The sequence below is a fragment of the Macrobrachium rosenbergii genome, chromosome 54, assembly GCF_040412425.1.
Source record: "Macrobrachium rosenbergii isolate ZJJX-2024 chromosome 54, ASM4041242v1, whole genome shotgun sequence".
NCBI lineage: Eukaryota > Metazoa > Arthropoda > Malacostraca > Decapoda > Palaemonidae > Macrobrachium > Macrobrachium rosenbergii.
In genome coordinates, this window is record NC_089794.1 from 43,697,239 (window position 1) to 43,718,872 (window position 21,634).

General features: G+C 41.6%; 2 protein-coding genes across 5 annotated transcripts in view; one reads left to right on the forward strand and one right to left on the reverse strand.

Moving 5' to 3' along the window:
• The window catches only part of Nubpl (NUBP iron-sulfur cluster assembly factor, mitochondrial), a 47,548-nt gene extending 33,181 nt beyond the window's left edge, over positions 1–14,367 (reverse strand). For 2 of the 4 annotated variants that reach the window (XM_067098154.1, XM_067098153.1), the window contains exons 1-2: positions 14,125–14,363; positions 3–147 (exon numbers count right to left, since the gene is read on the reverse strand). In XM_067098154.1, coding sequence (XP_066954255.1) covers positions 3–147; positions 14,125–14,241 — 262 coding nt within the window. In that variant the 5' untranslated portion in view covers positions 14,242–14,363. Of the gene's footprint in view, positions 1–2; positions 148–14,124 lie in introns of all 4 variants that reach the window. The other 2 variants (XM_067098155.1, XM_067098156.1) reach the window with 1 other exon arrangement.
• Positions 14,368–19,896: 5,529 nt separating this feature from the next.
• On the forward strand, positions 19,897–20,535 carry LOC136834657 (uncharacterized). Its single transcript, XM_067097243.1, has one exon. It carries the CDS (start codon positions 19,897–19,899, stop codon positions 20,533–20,535), a length of 639 nt encoding a protein of 212 aa, XP_066953344.1.
• Positions 20,536–21,634: the final 1,099 nt, after the last annotated feature.

Here is a 21,634-nt window from a genome sequence, read left to right on the forward strand (position 1 = left end):
ACCTGCAGTGGTTGATTTTCCAACTCCTCCCTTTCCTGATGCAACAACAATTATATTCTCAACATTTGGAATTTTTGTACGCTTTGGAAGACCACGTTTCATCAATTCTTCTTGACGAGCAGCTAGTTTCTTCTGTGATTGTGAGACCTGTAAGAAACAAAATTTATTCAAAAGTCAATTAAGTTAAAAAGAAAGTACCCTCATGAAGTCATAAACATAAAGATCTTATTAATGGGATATTTTTAAGCAAGTACTCTCTCTCAACATAATTCTACAACAATTTCCAAAACCTTTTGGACAATAGTCAATAAAAAGTGTTATTTGGTGTGAAACCATCTCACACAATGATTATTATGGCTGGTGTGCTTGAAGTATTTCCTTCCTGTGCTCTTTTTTCCACTTTAGTTTTTGTTTTACTATGATACTGTAGCACTATCTTGCAAATTTACAAGATGTTACTACAGTATTATACTGTACACAACTAACAACAAAGAATGAATGAATGATTTTAAGTTATCAGACGTCGTGACTTCTATGGTCATTGACGCCGATGTTAATTACAGGACTACATAGTGTAGTATATTTATATAATTAAAACTCGCAGGAAATAAAATTATATCTTATGTAAAACTCCAGCTTCTAAAATATATTTAAAAATGCCACTAGCATCTTACATCACACCTTCTCCAAGGATCTTGGCAAGGATGTACCTGCCATCCCCACCCCAAGCTTCAGAGGTATCGATCTCTTAAATCCCCAAGACTGGGGCATTCAACCAACAAATGCTTTACAGTCAAGGGGACTAAGCAGTCCTCACAGTATGGGCAAGGCCTGCCCTTCATTAAAAACTCGTGTTAAACGAGTATGGCCAGTGCGAAGACAACAGATGGCAGTTTCCCATCTTCGGGGCATAAAGTTATACTTTCAAGGGGATATGACACTATTGATCTCTCTTATCTTATTCTGGTCTACAGAGTCCCAACACTGTTGCCAAATATCAAAAAGAGACCGCCTGATATTCGGCCAAAAATCATATGTAATATTGGATACCTTGGAAGTAGTTTTGCTGCAGCTGTTTTTGCCAGTTTATCAACCTCTTCATTTCCAGGCACACCATCATGTGCTGGAACCCAGCAAAATTCCACTATGATACCTCTGCACTCAATGATGACAAGCCACCCTAGAATCTTTAAAACTAAAGGGTTGGTTGTATTAAAATGTACTAAAGCCTGTAAAATGCTTTTTGCATCACTAAAAATGGTAAAATTGTCATCTTCCACTGTAGCTATTTTTTCAACAGCAGTTAAAGTCCCATACAGCTCTGCTGTAAAATTTGATGCCTCTAGAGGAAGTGCACCCCTACATTAAAACCATTAGAATGGACTCCAAATCCAACGCCAGCATTGGATTTGGATCCATTTGTGAATATAAAATTACTATTTCAATGACATTCTGAATGTTCAAAGAAAATGGATTGAATTTCTTCTTCTGCCATATTTCTCTTAAAGCCTGTAAAATAATGACAAAAAGAGACTACTGGCAACTTCCAGGGAGGAGTTGTTGGATTCCTACAGGGAATCACTCCACTACTGGTCAGATTCAGGCTATTCAACAGTTGTTTTACTCTGTATCCATAAGGTTGCACTGATTTAGGATGAGCCTCATAGTAGCCAAAGAAATTCTCTCTATGTACCGTTTGAGATGCAAGAGAGCCTGGAAGTCTTTGCAATCTATACAGTACCAGTATCTGATGACAGAAGACTGATGACACAGTTCCAGAGGCAGTTCTCCAAGATCAACAAGCAGACTGGGAATGGGTGAAGTTTTAAAAGCACCTGTGGCTAGTCTAATGCCAGAATGGTGCACAGAATCTACAATTCTTAAACGATCAGGGGTGGCTGAAGAATATATTTCACAACCATATAACATCTTATGATAGTATAAGGGCTTTGTACAATCTAAGAAGTGTTATGCAATTAGCTTTCAGCATCTTAAGATGTGAAGCCCAAGTCAACCTTCGGTCAAAACCTAAGCCTAAAAATCGGGTTTCTTCTAGATATGGGATTCTTTGTCCTTTAAGATATACATTGGGATCAGGATGTAGTCCACGAATGCCGCAGAAATGAACTGCAACAGTTTTGTTGTTTGAGAACTTGAAGCCATTCAAATATGCCCATTTGGTTATTCGATCAATTGTCAACTGAAGTTTTCTCTCAATTGTGGACATTCTTGCTCCTGAAAATGATGCGGAAATATCATCCACAAAAACTGTATGAAGGACATCATGAGGAATAATTGCAGAGATGCCACTTATTGCCAAGGCAAACAGAGTAACGCTGAGCACGCTACCTTGAGGGACTCCTTCTACTTGGCATTTTCTTTCAGAGTATTACCAATCTTACCTGAAAGTGCCTGTGTGTTAAAAGTGCTCTCAGGAATTATGGCAACTCCCCTCTTAATCTGCATTCATGAATGTTTTCTTTCCACATCTCCAAGCAGTGTCATATGCCCTTGCAAGGTCAAAAATACTGTCACGTGATATTATTATTATTATTCAGTTTCCCAGAAAGCTGACTTTGTATGAAAAAATTTGATTAAAATCTAGGTCAGGAATAATTGCAGATCCAATGCCATCCAATACTAAGCCAAGGCAAAAATGAAATTAAAAACTGCACATAGGAAGAATCTCACAATAAATACATTTAGGACTTCCTTACATACATACTAAAACGGTATATTAAAATTTTTTAAACAAAATTTTAAAAATTCCTAAAATTCAAATGTTAAAAGTGTCTTTTTTTATCTTATTTTTATATTTTGTTAATTAAATACAGTTTTTCAAGAACATCAAAATCTGATTGAAAAATGTGAAAGATTCTGACAAAATTTCTTTATGACCTATTTCAAAGTAGACAGGTCATACTTTCATGTCTGACCGTTATTAATACTGCATTCAGCATGATGCTGGGCTGCTCATTAAATGCCCATGTGTCAGACGCGCTGCTTAGATGCAAATGACTCACATGAGTTGGACTAAGGCGTCTGTTGTTGAGTGCAATTTTCGAAATCCACACTGCAGGTGACAAAATGCCCTTTTTTCCAAGATCCAGACAAGCCTTGCATTGACCATCTTTTCCATTATTTTGCACAGACAACAAGCTAGTGCAACTGGTCAGTAGCTTGTTGGTAAAAACTTATGTTTATCAGGCTTTATAAAGCCTAAAATAATTGCTAGTTCCCATACAGTTGGGTAACTAGTGTCAGCCATATCAATACTTAAAATAAAAAGCTGTGTTTATTGATACATACTTTATCATAGCATAAAATGTCAAGGGCCTGGGGCTGTATCATTATAAGAAGCTAGAGCTGAATCAAACTCCTTTTCATTAAAAGGCATATTATATGACTCATCTTTATTTGCTGTAAAGTCAAGGGGTTTCTGTTCTTCTTGATTTCTATAATGAAAACCAGGAGCATCTTCTGACTTTTGTGATACACTGGCAAAGTGCTCTGCCAGAGCATTACTAACCTCTACTGCACCAGTCATGAAATGACCATTCACTTTGAGAACTCGAGGTGGATTTGGTGTGAATTTTCCTGCTATCTTCCGGACTTTTCTCCAAACAGCTGAAGGTGGTGTTCTGTTATTAACTGAGGATACAAAGGATGACCAAGATTGACGTCCTGCTGCTTTTGTTGCGCGGTGGAACTGTGCTTGTGATTTCTTGTATATAATCATATTTTCTTCTGTATGGTGCCTGTGGTATTGCGTACGAGCTTGTCTGGTACCCCTGTGCAGTACCCGGAGTTCTGATGACCACCAAGGGACTGGTCGCTTTCTGAAGAAACCTGTAGTTTTAGGGATAGAGTTTATACCTGCTGTATGAAGAGTTCCATTTAGCAGGTCAATAGCATCATCAATACTTTGCATTCATCTGCATTCCCTTCAATTTCACTAAGCTCTTGAAATTTAATCCGGTCAGCTTTGTCAAGGTTCCACCGAGGGGATCTAGGCATTGGCGGACTATTGCTAGTGTTTATTATAATTGGTGCATGATTGCTACTATGCCAATTATCCAATGTTCTCCAGTTCAAGTCCACAATGCAGTTAGAACTCACAATCGAATGGTCAATACATGACAAGGTGCCTGATTGTATATGGAAATGAGTAGGTTCTCCTGTGTTGCAGATCCCTATGTATTCATTTTCTATGAGTGAAGAGATAATATTACCCCTGGTATATGCTAAAACATCACCCTATAATGGGTGTCTACCATTCATGTCTCCAAATAATAAGAATGGGTGAGGGAGTTGGTGTATTACTGTGGTAAGATCGTCATATGTAACATTTTCATTAGGAAGCAAGTATATTGAGCAAATAGTATATCTTCTCCCAATGTCAATTAGTACAGCCACTGCCTGCAGAGGATTACGTAAAGTAAGGGGTATTTGTGGGACATCGTGGCAAACATAAATAAGGCTCCCACCATGGCTCCCTATTTGTTGGTCATAAGGAGTAGTCCTGTAACTAACATATTCCCTTGGACAAGGAGTATTGCTGTCCAGCTTGCTCTCTTGTAGACAAACAGTAATAGGAGAGTATTCATGAATGAGTAGTTTCAGCTCTTCATATTTAGCCCTCAGACCTTGACAATTCCATTGTAAGATGTTAGACAAGAAAATGGTCTTTTAATTAGCAATTTTTGGGTTACATAAATTTTTGGATTTAATTTTGATCTTGATATCTTGGACTTCACACTAATCTGTTTTCTGATTCTTTAGTGATCTGGCTAGAAGACCATTGAACATCAGCATTGACTTTGTGGATGATTAAGTCATTTTGGGAGAGAGTGGTGGAGGTCTCTTTTAGGGTAGGATGGGGAGCTACTTGGTCTAGACACCTCCCCCTCTATTGGTGTTTCTGGTAGCTCCTTAGAATGTTTGTCCTCTACAGGCAGTCCTTGGTTATCGGCGGGGGTTCCGTTCTGGGGGTGTGATAATAACCGAAAATTATCACTAACCGAAAATCGGCGATTTCCGGCACTTTTTCGGGGCTTATCAGCGCCGATTTTTGGTTATCGGCACCTCTGTTAGGTATGTATCGGCACTGACAAGTGGAAATCGGCGATTTTCGGCGCTGAAAATTGCAGGTTTTCGTTGCTAGAAAGGCGCCATAAAACCGGATCGCCATTAGCCAGGAACTGCCTGTACTAAGTTAGGCAGAGATATTGCTCTAGAGAGGTATGTAGATTTGTCTATAGGGGGAGGGGAAGATTGTAAAGAAGGAAGTGCATCTGCCTTGAGGGATGTTGGTAAAAACCTCTGGAGTAACGCGCTTGCCTTTACATGCTCTTTCCTTACTTTGGACGGTAGTTTGGTAGGCCTGGATGACCCTCTTTCAGCCTTAGAAGACAGTGAATTTGCTGGCAAGAGAAAATTAGATTTTTCTTTTAATGCTCCAGCATCATTTCAGGTTGAATTCATTAGGCGTTTGGCATAACCAACAGTGATGTGTTCTGCATTAGACTTGCTAAGGGCTACTTTTTCAATTTTGAAGTTTGGACATATCCTCTCACTAGGTCTATGGTCCATACCACAATTTAAGCATTCTGCATCAAGCGTGCAGTCTCCATGCTCAGCTCTAGAACAGTTATTGCACACTTTATCATTTTTACAGGCCTTAGAGGGGTGTCCAAATTTGAAACAGCTGAAACATTGCAAGGGCTTCTGTTTAAAGGGCTTACCTCTTACTCTTTCCCCTTCCATGTCTACATACAGTTATTTCTGGATCTTCAAATGTCAATATAACCATTGATGTTTTGGGAACCTTATGTACCTTCCAGACTTCTTTTGGACACATATCTAGAATTTCTTCTTCATTAAAATCATGCAAATCTCTATTAAATACTACTCCTCTGCCATAACTACTTTAGCAGTTGCCAAAAGCCACATAGGGGGTTTTGGTTTCCTTTCTTTTACACCTTCCAATTCAGATTTTGCAGGATCTTTTGCATACCAGTCACTGGGTCTATAAAATTCTAGTTTCTACTTAGCCTTCTCACAGAGGGCCCCTTTGATGTTAGATTCATTTAACAGCTTACAAGAATGGCCTCTTCACTGTTTGTGAAAGAGATCCAAGCCTCCCATTCTTCATTTTCTTCCATAAAAGTCATCTTGATTTCCTTAATTACTCCATGGCATTCAAACATTCTGGTTATGATTTCATAATCAGTATCCAATGGTAAGGAAGTAAGATGGAGAACATTATATTGTTAGTTGTGACTTTCTTCATGTTTTCCTTTTTTGATGATGTGGAATTAGAAACTTCTTTTTCTGGATTCTTTTTGCTATCAGGAGCATGTACCACTGGATTTGTGGGCTTGCCAGACTTATCTACATTTTTTACAATTTCTTGGTCAATGGAGGTATCACAAGAGTCATTCACAACTGGTCCAGAGTTTGTCAACAGTGCCAAAACAGTGTCATCAAAGGGCCAAGGGGTACTCGAATCCTTATAGCTACTAAACATAAAGATTTGAGTGGAAAAAAAAAATAAACATGATAACCTTAAAAAGATATCATCAGCTCTTCATAGGGTTTATTCTTCCACCAATAGCACAAGTGAGAACCGACTCCTAAATGTCCACCCCTACCCTACCCCACAGAGGGATGGCAAAACATGATTATAGTGGCCCAAGTGTAAGCCAAACCTGCTTGCTAGGACAGAGTATTACAAGAATACAATTGTCCCCACCCTAATCACATCAAGGACAAACCAGATAGAATGCAGTGAGTCCTGTCCCCAGAATCAGACCCCCCAGGAATCTGTGGTCCAGCCCTAAAGAAGAGTTCTACCTTTGGGCAATCAATCTGATAACTCTTAGGTCCGAACATTATCGGGCAGTTGATAGTCCTACCACAATTCCCACTACAGGCAGTCCCCAGTATTATGACGGGGGTTCCATTACTACGCCGCATGGTAAGCCGAAAAATTGTTGAAAATCGTCAAAGATCTTAAGAAAACCTTACTTTTAATGCTTTGGGTGTACTGAAAACGATGTAAACTGCATTTTTATCGAGTTTTCCATAAAAAAACTCCAGTTTGATTCTGCCATTTTGTATCTATATTTCTTCCGTTGGCTCGGTGTTGTAAGCGTCATAACCCTGGAACATGCATCATAAACCAGGAAATAATTTCTAATGAAAATATTTGAAAGGCGTTGTAACCTCAGGACATCGAAAGCTGGACCCGTCGTAACCCGGGGACTGCCTGTATTTAGCTTTGGATGTAAACCCAATCCCAGCTATGATATCTTTTCCTATTTAACAGGTCCAATAAATTTGAGAAAAAGTGGAAAATTCCACAAAAACTAATCCAAAGAAATATATAATTAAATATATGAGACTCTTGGACTCAAACCCAGGAACAAATTCCTGGGGTTCAAGAGCCCCCTCACCACATCACGGTGGTCCCATATCAAGGGGGTAACAATAAATAAAGTAGCATTGTAATAATTACTATTATCAAAGTGATATCAGTAAACACGGATTTATAAAAGTACACTACAGTATTAGACTGTAACAATTACATTTTGATTTATGTACATTTAAATGCCTTGTGCATAGTTACAAATTTTTAAATGCTTACCACTCCATTATATAGCTTTTACTTCTGTGCCAGCGGGACTTTGACAGATAACAAAAGAAAAATGAGAATACTCAGTTTTCTATGAACATCCATTTTCTATCCATCTACTTCCCCCACCCCAAACCCAGGGACCGATAGGTACAAACACACAGCAGTTCAGTATATGTACTTCTGCCCACTTTGAATGTGGGGAAGTAGGGAGGGAAAATTGTATAAGAGTGGTATATTTAAAAAAACAGGTTTTGACGTAGGAAAAACTTATTTTTGGTAGCCGCTCTTTGTCCTCAAAGGAGTTACTCTCATGGTCCCTAGAGGGGCTCCAAAAGGTACACCAACCAATTTTAAAGAATTCTCTTCTAGTTGGTCTGGCCAGTATAGTGGACGTTGACACTGATAAAGTACTTATAGGACTCATGACAATAGGGCTCTTTCTCTTGTCTACAGCAGCTGCCTAGGTTCAATTCCTATTCTTAACCTGTAGATGTGGCAACAGCGTGCTGTGCGTAGATCAATCTGTCAACCACGCACCACGCGCCAGACCTATTGTCATTAGTATTCTCTTTTAAGTCTATGCAGGATAAGTATTCATCAAAGACCTATGCCTTTTTTTCAGGGAAAGTGGGTGGGTTTGGAGAGTCACAGCGACTACCAAAAATAGGTTTTCCCTACGGCAAAACGTTTTTTGATAGCACAGCCACTGTTCGTCCTCAAAGGAGCTTACCAAAGAAATTGACAGGTGATGAAATGGCTAAGCTCTTAAAATTCAATCCTAACAACCCAAATTAAATTTTTGGTCCAAGGTTACGCCACAAGTCACAAACCACATTCTTTATTCCAGATAACCATAGGGTTTGGTTGGCTACAATTGTTAAGATGTAGTTCTAAAGTGACTTACCTAAATATGCTGGGTTTGGTTACAGTATTGTTGCACCTTTTCCAGTGATATCTTAGCATACCCACCACATCAAGAAGATCCCTGGTTTTCCGCTGTAGCGCCTATGGGGTCAGGACCTACTATACCACCTACTGGTACACAGTGTAGTCGAATTTGTTCAAACTTATAACAATGATGTTTTAGGAATACTGTTTCTGATGGCTACCCTGTACACCCGAAGACTTCTTCGAAAGAAACACTTCGAAGAAAACTAGGGATGTTGGCAGTCCCTGGTTAATGGTGGGAGTTCTGTTCCTGGCTGGGTGCCGCTAACCTAAAATCAGCAATAACAGTGCCAATGAACCGCTGAACGGTGCCATTAACCGTTATCGGCACCAGTAACTGGTTATTGGCGCTGATAAACCGCTTACTGACGGCGATAAACCACTAACTGACGGCGATAAATCGCTTACCGGTGCCGAAAATCTGATTAAAGACGTCACTAATCAAGCGCCATAACCCTGATACCCCATCAACCGATGCCGCCGGTAAGTTGAGACTGCCTGTACTTACCTTTTGAATGTCAGACGACTTAGGAAAGGAGTGGGGTCTGCCTTTTTAATAAGGTGCTCCAAAGGAGTGGGGTCTGCCTTTTTAATAAGGGGCCCCAACTATTCTCAGCCCATGCAGATGGAGTGGTTTGTTGTGCTATGTAGGAAAATCGGACCTTCTGGGATGTTTGCTGTGACCTCTACGTAAACCGTAAGTGCTTGAACTGGGTCTAAGTTTTATTTAACAAACTGAGTTCCCTTCTCAGAACAGAAGATTTTCTTTTAAAGGGTTCTCATTCTTGGCCAGGAAAGATGCACCAGAGACAGTAGCTGTAAGAGTTATGTAGCGCTGTCCCCGTCTGAGGGAACCCAGTTCACTAATGCAACCTACTGATCAAAAAGCAGTCAAGAAGATTGCCTTTTGCAGCATAGCCTATGTGATGTACCGTAGTTGTATTTGGCCCAATGAATTGAGGGGTTGACAAAAGCCTAAGCACCTTATTCAGCGACCTGGGAATGGGAAGCGTTGCAGGAGCAGATCATTGCAATGCAAAAGACAGGCAAGGGTTCCTACATTGCTGCCTTGTATGTCATGATTGTTATAATAGCAAGAACTTGTTTTCAAAAAGATATATAAGACAATGTACGGCAGAAGTATTTCAACAGATATCTCAACTGGGCTCTTAGCACGTATATATTCTAACCATACTTTCCATGTGGACTATTATTGTCGAAGAGATGATATCTGTAGTTTTTGCACTACGTATCTACAGTAGTAATGTTGGGTGGGTAATTTTCACAGTACAGTAGACAAGATTTTAAAATCCACACGTGAAGGTCTCGGCTCAGCAAGGAGGACATGTAGACAACTTTCCTCCCTACTGTCTGGGATAGAACAGTGAACAATACAGTGCTTCCCTGCTTTTTCATGCTTCATTTTGTCACAAAGTTTTGTGGAACATATCTTTCACTTTTATGCAGGAACTTTCACGAATTCATGAATTTTTTCTATGGACCGTATCTCTAAAATCATCACTAATTTGCTTTTTTCGTAGAACAACACTATTCACTAATTACTGTATTTTTTCATATTGTGTTCATGACTAAATACAGATTTTTATGATAAAAGTGGTTTACAGTGTATTTATTACGGGTTAATTACAGTTGACTGCCAAAAAATAACAGTAAATTCTCGACAAGCAACCTAAATACTATAGACATAATACAATTCCAGGTTAATTATAGGTGAGTTATACTATAGTTCTACCCATTTGTGAAAGAAACGAACATGAAAAGCATTCACAGCACACATTAAAACATAGGAAAACTATATTTTCTAATCCAAAATTTGATAATGGTTTAAAGTAAAACTTTACCGTACCCAGGTTTCCCATTGTTCAGTGATTCATAATTATTAGATATAGGCCTAACTAAGCTGTATACTAGCATGTAGAAGACGCATAAAAAAATAAAGTGCTTTACTCTGTAATTGGACTACACTAACAATAAGAAATGTATAAGCTAGGCTACAAGATCAGCAGTCAGAAAAATATGCAGTTCATTGGTCTACTTTTTTTCCCTGAAAAATTGGTAAAATATTAATACTCCCAAGAGTATTAAGGTACAACATCAAACAAACGAGGGTAAATACCTCTGTAGCACCTGTGTGTGTTGCGGGCTAGACTGGACGGGAACTTTACATGATTTTATGTGACATAAGGAACACCAAAATTCATTGTTTGCCTACCCATTAATTTTGAAGGTGGCATTGAATTTTATTGTTTCGAGTCCCTTAGCAACTTGCACAATACTGCCCACCCTGAAGAATACTGTGCTTGTGCCTTGATGGTAAGAACTGTGTTTGGGAGTGTGCCTGAGTTGTGTGCATGGTGTTGCAGTTGTTTTGTCAGTTGTTTGTTGCGGCTTCCTAGTGGGGAAACAAAATGAGAAACGTGACTCCCACCCCTATTCTGAGAGGTAGAGACAGAGAACAAAGATAAGCAATGCCACGAGGGGATAATGACGCACCCTCTTTTTTTTTTGTCCCAGTAGCAAGGCCAATAACAGACAGTGGCATTTATAACAACACAAAATTATGCTGTAACATATAGTACAATAATGACAGTTTGTTTAATGGAGCTTGAAACAATTAAAAGGGAAGCTGTTATAACCTGATGATTTAATTTTTGAACTATTAATTGCTCTCCTGCCTCTTGTCATTGTTATAAAAGTCATCCCCTATTGTAGACCCCTTGTGCTGGCCTAGTTAAATTTATTTTTAAGAGAATTGAGAGTTTTCTTTTTCCTCTCAGGCAACAAGTTCAGGGGTGAAATAAGTTCTGGTGTGAAATATGAGCTCCAAGGGTGATGTTCCTGATCGAGTCTAAGGGTGCAATCTAGTACAGTCCCTTGTTTAAAAGAAAATGCAAGACTTGTAACACTTCGTCCGAGGCAAACTGCCAGTGTGCAGCAAGACTGCCGCACGACATGAAAGCATCTCTCCGAGTATATTACACCCTGTATTCTTCTCAAAGGTGTCAGTACAGAGTTTTGAGAACTGGTGATTTTAAGGGTATCTGGTGTTGTACGCTACGGTAGGCCAAAGCTCATGTTTGTAATACTAGATTAAGTTGTTTCGGTGTTAACCTAACCTTAGCAAAACTTGATATTTATGTGTTACCTCATCTATTTTCTTACTGGTAATGTATATGTGTATTTTGTGGCAGAGGCCAGTGAAGTGTTAAGGTTATTTTTGAGTCATTAGGCTATTCAGTGGTTGATATTATGTATATCTTCATTTAGTGAATGCTGTTTTGTACCTTTAGTAGTAATAAAAATTTTTTTGTAATTTTGTATGAAAGCCAGTTTCATTTGTCAACCCACAAGCAGTATCAAGGTGGTATTAGTTTAAACCTACGTTCCAAATCATTACCTACCCACATCTTAGAACATGTCACCATAAATTCTGGTGCTCTTGTTACTTTTTACCATTTTTGTATTGTTTGTTTCTTTTTGGTGTTGATGTTCTACAAACACCACAGCTGGCACGAGTGCACAATATTACTCTGAGGTTTCTTTACCTTACCTAATCTGTCATGTAAGTTTATATGGACATTTGTTCCACTGAGAGATACTTAATGGATGGGGAAAGAGTTAGTAGTTAGTATACAGTATAAACATTTTGGGTGTCATCACAGTGGAACAAACCAGCACCCTTACATCTTGGTAACTCTAATTTAGCGATAGATTTGGGGTAGTAAGCAGGGTAGGGAGACAGGGGTAGGCATTGGTAATTTTGCTTCCTAGCAAAAACTTCCATTAAACAGAAGTTACTGTACATGCTCTAATCCACCAAAAAAGTAACTCACCTGGTCAACAATTTTTTCCATGAACAGTAACTTTCCTAATTACCCGGTTGAACTTACAGTAGAACTATAGAACAGGTCCGCATGGGTATTACCTTGGAAACTGACTATATCTATAGTATTTTTTGGTGGTCGACTGTAATTAACCTGCAATTAACCTCAGAACTGATATGTTATTTTATGCTGGCCATCCTGGAATGCTATCACGCATGCGCAATGTTACAGGGGAACTTTTGGTAAAAAGTGGGGTTTCCTTCACCTGGTGGTCAGGGAGGCAGAACCCCCAGCTAAGCAACACAGCTTACTAGGTTAGGTTAGCTTAGGGTACGTTAGGTTAGTACAGTTCCTGTTGTAAGGGGTTTCCTTAGCCAATCCCTTCTTGAACATATGGCTCCCAAATGACTTGCCCATGCAGGGAACCATTTCATAACATGAAAATCCAACCTTTCTCCCAGCGATTTCCCCCACCCAGAACCCTGTGTTCCCAAAGGGTCCCCAACCATGCTGGATAGAGATATGAGGTTAACAATTGACCAACAATAAACACCACCATCTTCTTTATCAACAATACTAAAAGTACTGGAAAAATCAATTTCCAAGTTAATGGTCAGTGCAGAGCTGTTCTACAGTTTTACCAAACTTGCTACCAAGAAGGGCACAATGCGCTACCAGGGGTTAGGTTAAGGTTGTTTTAGTTAGCCACTGCCAGCCCATAAGTCTGGACAAAAATTTAGTCCCGCAGATCTGTTTCAGATATTCAGTGTTAGCTTACTTTTGGCGAAGCCCCAACAACCAGATCAGAGCAAGGCCCCCTTTGTCAGATTAAGAGGGTAAGGTCTGGTTAGGCTAGGGCATGGTATTCTACTTGTCTCGCTATCCTTGCATCTGCTCCTATACTTGAGCACAAGTTTTGTAGTAATCATGTTAAGGATACTTAAGATCACAGTATAAAAGCTCCAATATCAAACAATGGTAGAACTATGGGATTGCTCCGTACCGGGTATTGCCTTGGAAGTTGACTGTTTCTATAGTATTTGGGTTGCTTGCTAACAATTTACTGTTATTTTTTGGTGGTGGACTGTAATTAACCTGAGACCTGATATGTTTTTGTATGCTGGCCATCCTGGAATGCTACCGTTCATGCAGTGTTATAGGGGAGCTTTTGGTAAAAGGTGGAATTTCCTTCACCAGAGCAGAGACCCCTGGCTAAGTAACACAGCCTGCTAGGTTAGGTTAGGCTAGGGTACATCAGGTTAGTACAGTTCCTTTTATAATAAGTTTCCTTAGCCAACACCTTTTTGAACATAGGCTATGGCTCCCTAATGACATGTGCATGCACAGAACCATTTCATAACAACATCATGGCAGGCTGGTCTTTCTCCCGATTCCCCCCACCCTAAACAGCGTGTTCCCATACGGTTCCCCAACATGTTGGGTAGCTGTAGGCTATGTTAATAATAATTGGCCAGCGATAGCCTAAACAACTCCTTCATCAGCAACACAAAGTATAGGAAAAATAAATTTCCAAGGTAGGCCTAATATTCCATGCGGAGTTACCCTGTAGTGTTACCCAAACATAAAGTAAAACAATATCATGCATTTCATTCATCTCATGTTTACCCAATAGGTTGTAGCCGCAAGGGCCTACCAATATTGAGCCTTAACCTAACTAACTTATCTACCTACCATTTGCCCACTATCGTGAGCAGAGAAATTCCGTTTGGTGCCATTCCTGAACTTGCTGGATGCAGAATGCTTAAGGTTGTGTATTAGAGGAGTGTCAGTCAGTCTCCTCAACAACATTTTTGAGAACTACGTTCGTAAATACACTTAACGCCTTGTAGCAGTTCAACTATTGTGTCATTGGCAGTTGCACTAGTAGTAGTAGTAGTAATTGATGTTTGCTTTTAAACAGCTCAAGTAAAATAAAATTAATAATTTGGACAACAGATCCACTTTAGCTATGTACCGGCGCTTCTCTTTTAGATTATTTTTGTTTTTCCTTCTCTTTTGGAACGCACGGTAATGAAGAAAGTTCGTAAAAACATTAAAGTATTATAGTATTTCCTCTTTCTGATTTCTAAACGTCCTATTGTAGGTGCATGATAACAAAACATCACAATTAGAGTCTAGGATAACCGGCTTAGTACAATCCATTCAACGAAAGACAGAAAATTTTGTTGTGCTTACTTGAGTTTCTCATTGTGCAACTCATTTCTAGTTATGTATGGTATTCGCTAATCCTTGCATTTCCCAGAAGGCTGTCAATGTGTTTAGAGGCCTGTATGTTGTATCTTATTAAGCATTTCAGTTAGCAACGTTACAATTCTGTTCACTGAGATATTATTGGTTTTTATTTCAAAGAATATAGATGCCTACTTAGCTGGAAAAGAATGCCAAGAGGAACTCATATGGCAACCGTAAAAGTCCTGCATTAAATTGTAGAATATCTTAAAACTCCTTACTGCAAGGGGAATATACCTGTACCAACATGTATGTTCATTTTATACAGGTGTAGCCTATGAATGATTTCGTTCACTTTCACAACAAAATTTTTTCTATAAATTGTGTATTCTAATATCAGACTTTACATAGATCCACGACGTAAAACGTTTCAGGCTTAAAATTCATTTTTTGTCTTTTTCACTTATAGTAGCGGGCATGGAAGACAAACCACAAACATTTCATTCATAAAAATTTCCTTTATTTCATTAACAAAATATGTAATGTCATTTATAACATTTTAGAATCATTCTTTGTTTTTTTTAATGAACGAAAATTCGATTCGAAACAAGCAAATGAAATTTTCCGTCTTGAAAGTTCTAGCGGAGTAATATTCTCTGAACAGATATTTCAGATGATAATATGACTGAATCACGATTGTCAAACTACCTGACCATCCTTCGTTGGTTTAATTAACGCGAGAGGGAACTGGAAATGTAAGGAAGTATATCAACTGAATTGGAGAAGGTAAACTAAAAGGTATCAATATTTCAAATAATCTAAAATAACTCCAGTTTCATTTTGTCGCAATACTTTTGTTCAAGCCTAAGTGTAAATCATGTAGCCTATACGTTCAGGCATACATTATCATTAACTATGCTGTGTGATCAACAAACAATGAAATAATAACTAATACCTTAAAGGCACTCTTGCAGATTGATAAAGAAACCATACTATGAAGGAAAATACCAACATATATAATTTTCTTTGTATATTCTCATTTGATCCCAAAGTATATGGAAGATACATACACACACACACACACACACATACACACACACATATATATATATATATATATATATATATATATATATATATATATATATATATATATATATATATATATATATATATATATATATATTCGTTAAATTTTGATAATGTGACGTTTGATTGCTAAACATTCTAGAATTTTCCAGAAAAATCATTACCGCTTATTTTCTTATTCTTTCTTGCCACTTAGTCAAATACAATTTATTAGTGTTCTGAAGACGTCAGGCGTCTCTTCGTTTTCGCATCAATCACGTCATGCATTGCATTTCTTAATATGTAAAGACTCTCATGTAAATATTCATGTGTAGAATTTTCTGGCCTTTCCGCCGATACGTATTCCATCATTGTACATTTCATAATTGCCATTTGTTTGTCTGTCAACAAACAAATTGCTCAGAGTGCGGGTCACGGCGATCGGAGGTCGGGCACCACGTTTCCGTCCGCACTCTGCCATGTATACCTGCGCTCGGGTAATAAATAATTTAATACCCAGTTGACCTTTCTTGTCCTCACAACTGGTGACCTGGGGTTGATGGTAAACATAGCAGTCTCGGCTTCGCCACTAACGGACTCACTGCGGCCGCTTTACCTTTAGAGAGCCTTTAACGGAACTACATGGCGACAAAAGTCTAGGCCTCTGAAAGCTCCTCCCTCGGAGAACACCCACGCCACTAACGGACTAATTACGGCGTACCCCTTCAGGTGCGTTCTGGCATGCTCAAATGGTTTGGCCCCGCCATTTACGATTCACGTCGACCGTACTCAGAAGTCATTAACAGAACCACACGGCGTATAGTTTTGACTTCTGATGAGCCCCAAACACCATTAACGGACTAAACACATGGCACGTGCTTCATGTTTTGGTGTGAGGAAGAATGTCAGACACTGAAGTAGAAAGTCATTCCGAGGACACACAGATCATCTGCATCCCTCTCTCACCTTCGAAGGCAGCAATAAGCCAGGCGATAAAACTCCCTCCGTTCACGCGACAAAACACCACATCCTGGTTTCTGTGGGCAGATGTCCATTTCCAGGTGGCAAAAATTACAGACGAGGAGACCAAGGCGGACGTAACCATGACAATGCTACCGGAGGAGGTCTTCAACAAAATCACCCCATGGTTGGACTCGCAGCTAGGCAAAGTCAAGTACACAGACCTGTGAGACAAGCTCATCAAAACATACTCCATGCCTGTCCCAGAGAGAGTCCAACACGCCCTCGACCTGATGACCCAGCCCCTGGGGGACGCATCACCCAGGGATGCCTGGGATGAATTCTGAGGTCTCCTGATGCTGCTGGGCATCGATGCAGACAGCCGGAGGAAGGAGATCAGCTTGTTGCAAGAAATATTTCTGCGGCACCTTCCACAGGAGGTGAGGGGGAAATCATGGATGCAGACGCCCTTTCAATGGATGAACTGGTGAACATCGCACACAAAATCCATGAGGCCACCAAGGCCTCCAAACACGCTGCAACACCCGCAGCCTGTAACCTGGTAACAGAAGATGACGAGGCAGAGGACACGAACGCGGTGTACAGGAAGAAGGCACCTCCACAGCAGCAGAGGACGTGGACAAATCCAGCCTGGTGTTACTTCCATCGGAGGTTCGGAAGCACCGCCAGAAATTGCAGAGCCCCCCTGTTCTTTCACAAAAAAATGAGAAAAGCGGCCACAAGTAACAGCAGTGGCCGCAAACCTTAAAGACTCCCAACCAGAAGGATTTTTCATCCACGACACCATATCGAAACGATGGATGCTGGTAGACACTGGGGCGATGTAATCAGTGTTTCCGCTGTCGAGAGAGGACCCTGACCGCACATCCAGCACCACAACCACACTGGTGGCTGCAAATGGAAGCCCCATCCGCTGCTACAGAACTCAGACCCACAGAATATCCATTCTGGCCTGTAAATACGATTGGCCCTTTGTCATTGCGGACATCAAGCTCCCTCTCCTGGGCGCTGATTTCCTCGCGCACCACAGACTTCTGGTAGATGGTGGCTGAAAAAGCCTGCTGGATACCAGAACCTGCCACTCCCAACCGCTCTCCACTGGGCCGGGACGCCCGCTGTCTGCTCCATCTCTTTGAACAGGTACAGCACCCTCCTCCATGAGTTCCCAGACGTCTTCAAGCCAGAGCTGCGTCGGTTGCCAGGAACCCAGGCCAAACACGGCATCCACCACCACATCGCCATGACAGGCCCGCCAACACACGTCAAATTCCAGCGCTTACCACCCAAAAAACTCCAAGATGCTAAACGGGCCTTCGCCGAGATGGAACGGATGGGCATCTGCAGGAAGGCATCAAGCCTGTGGGCATCCCCCCCTCCACCTAGTAAAGAAACCAGACGGCTCCTGGAGGCCCTGTGGGGACTATCATCGGCTGAACCTAATAATGACACCGGACCATTATCCCCTGTCAAACATGCAGGACCTAACAGGTGCCCTGCACGGGGCCAAAGTGTTTAAAAAAATGGATTTACTAAAGTCTTATTTTCAGGTACCAGTGCAGCCCGACGACGTTCCGGAGACAGCTATCATCACACTGTTCGGAACTTATACCTTCTCCTACTCCACCTTCGTCCTCAGCAACGCCGGGGTCACATTCCTTCGCCTTATGGATACCATCTTGGGGGACCTACCTTTCTGTGTTTGCTATGTAGACAACATCCTGATCTTCTCCAGGTCCCCGGAGGAACACCTGCGCCACGTCTGGGCCGTGCTGAAACGCCTGCAGGAGAACGGTTTGGTCGTCAGGTTCAACAAGTGTACCTTCGGAGCAGAAAAAGAGATTTCCTGGGCCATGAGATCCCCCCGGCAGGTGCCACCCCATGGCCTCCAAAGTGAACGCAGTAAAGAAGTTCCCAACGCCAAAAGCCATCAAATCCCTACAGGAGTTCCTTGGCATGGTCAACTACTACCGCAGCTTCATACCAGACGTCGCCCGCATCATGTATCCCTTAACTGCAGTCCTGAATGGGAAGTCGAAAGCACTGGCGTAGGCAACCCCGGCAACAACAGGCATTCGAGCAGACGAAGGCATCCCTCACCAAAGCCACCACATTAACACATCACGACCCCATCGCCTCCCTGAGACTTACCATCGACTCCAGCAACATCGCGTGTGGGGCGGTGTTGGAGCAGGTGTTAGACAGCTCCCCACGCCCACTGGCCTTTTTCAGTCACAAGTCAACACTGCTGGAGACCCGCTACAGCACATTTGACAGGGAGCTGCTGGCAATCTACCAAGCCATGCAGCACTTCAAGTACCTCTTGGACGGTACCCCTTTTACCATCCTCACAGACCACAAGCCTTTAATACATGCATTCATGAAGGTGGGGACCCATGGTCTGTGAGGCAGCAGCGGCACTTGGCCGCTATCTCTGAGTTCGGCTGCACCATTAGCTACGTCCCTGACAGGAAGAACCCAGTAGCCAACACCCTATCAAGGGTCGAGATAAATTCCGTCCACCTCAGCATAGACTACGAGGACCTGGCGAAGGAACAGGCCACAGACCTGGAAACAGCAGCCTACCACACGGCACTCACCGCACTGAAATGGGAAGACGTGCTGATAGGAGGATCCAGTTCAACACTTCTCTGTGACACCAGCATGGGCCGCCCATGCCCTCTGATCCCCGCGTCTAGGAGAAAGCAGACGTTCGATGTCATCCACAGCCTGTCCCATCCATCAGGACAAACAACGGCGCGCCGGATGACAGAGAAGTTCGTGTGGCACGATATCAAGAAGGATGTTCAGTAGTGGGCGAAGAACTGCATACCATGCCAAACAAGTAAAGTCACCCGGCACATGGAATCAGGCATCGGAGACTTCCCTCAACCATGTCGGTGCTTCGGTCACAGCCGTCTTAGGTCCTCTGCCGCAATCAGGGGGCGCCAGATACCTCACGACAGTCATAGACCATTCCATACGATGGCCGGAAGCAACCCTGATGAAGAAAGCATCAACGAGCTCCTGTGCAGAGGCCCTCCTGTCGAGTTGGATCAGTCGTTTCGGTGTGCCTGACAGCATAACTACGGACAGGGGCCCAGCATTCTTGTTGGAGCTCTGGGTTGCCCTGGCATGCCTGATGGGACAACTCTCCACAGTACGACGGCATATAACCCTGCAGCCAATGGCATGGTGGAAAGGGCCCATCGTTCGTTGAAGGCAGCTATGATGGCACCCTGTATCGATGACAATTGGAAGGCCCAGCTTCCCTGGGTCCTGCTGGGTCTCTGCACCGCAACGAGGGCAGACGGCGACGTGTCTCCCTCAGAGAAAGTATACGGCGAAACACTAGCTGTTCCTGGAGAGTTCTTCCCCCACGGTGCCGACGGCGCAGATACCTCCCTTCCAAGGCTGAGGGAAGTGGCACAGAAGTTTGCACCCTGCCAAAAGTCTTTCACGGACAGGACCCACGTCTACAGCCCTGGGGGCCTGAATACCTGCACCCACGTCTTCATCAGGATCGATGCCCACTGCTCACCCTTGACCAAACCATACAGGGTCCCATACTGTGTTGTCAGCAGATCATACAAGGCCTATCTAATCAACATCCACGGGTGTGAAGACTGGGTTTCTGTCGACCGGCTGAAACCAACTTTCCTGTTAGACAGTGAAACTCGGGAGGAAACCAGCAGGCGCCCCAGAATTCCTCCACAAAACGTGGCTGCAGATGATCCCGTCGCCATCCTGAAACAGGGTCGAGGATGTCCCAAGGGCTGCACTAAGGAAGTCATCTGCTCGCCCAAGCCGCCCCACTGTAATGGGAAAATTATTCCTTTAAATATTATTGATTTGTTTAGGAATTGATTCATCATCCTCCTCTAATATCTTTATGCTGCTGTTGTGAGAGTGATTGGGACTGTAAAATGTTTTCGTTTTCGTTGTGGACATCAGAATGCATAGAAGTGTAGCCAGTCCCTTGTTTTGCTTTTCTTTCGCTCTGAATGTGGGAGCGCTGTCCTGAATCATTCGTCTGCATGTGGTAACACTAAAGAAACGTGTAAGGGACGAGAACGCTGTTGGTGTGAAAAGGACGTCAAGCGGTCCACCCTTCATTTTGGCTATTTTACAAATTATTAATACAAGTTATTATCTATCCCTTGCGAGGTAAGCTTTTAAAGTCATAATATTACCGTTGGTTCATTAGTTGGAACAGATCAGTATCATGAAAGAACAGCAGCAGACGAAGATTTAAGTGTTGCGTTGTTGCATGCCCAGTCAAACGTGATTGCAACGCCTTAATGTGAAAATTTTTCGTAGTCGTGAAATATTCTTCACATTCATTAGTTAATCATGATATTTTGCTGTGTTAGTTTGAGTTGTAACTTAGCGTTTGATAGGGTTGTAGAACGTTAGAAAAGATAGTTGTAAGTATTTTGTTTATGTAAGGTTTTGTAGATACCAGTGCCAAAGGGTGCCACAAAATGGCCGTCCGACAGGGTATCTTGGGTTTACCCTACCTCCTCATGGAGGTTTCACTGCCGATCACGATCTTAGACTAGGCTATACAGTAATTTAAGAAGGCCTACCTAGACTAATTCTGTTTGAATGAGGAATTATGACAATTTTTGTTACAAATAGCTTAGGCTATATATATAAAAAGTTCATGAAAACTTAATTACATAGGACTTAGCCTATACCCTCATTAAACTAACCTAACTTGTGGCTATTGTAACCTAGTAAAAATCAATACATATAAACTTTGCATAGGCTATCGCTTAACGATTTCTGAAGAGGCCTAGCCTGGACTATATCCTGTTAAAAGGCACCTTAGCCTAGTTTTGCCTCGTTTTAGTTTAAGTGTTTCTCAAGAAATCTTTCAGGTAGTCTTATCCGTTGACATATGTTGTGTACAAAACATTTAGTACTGTGTGGAGTAGGGTATCAAATGATTTACACCTTACTG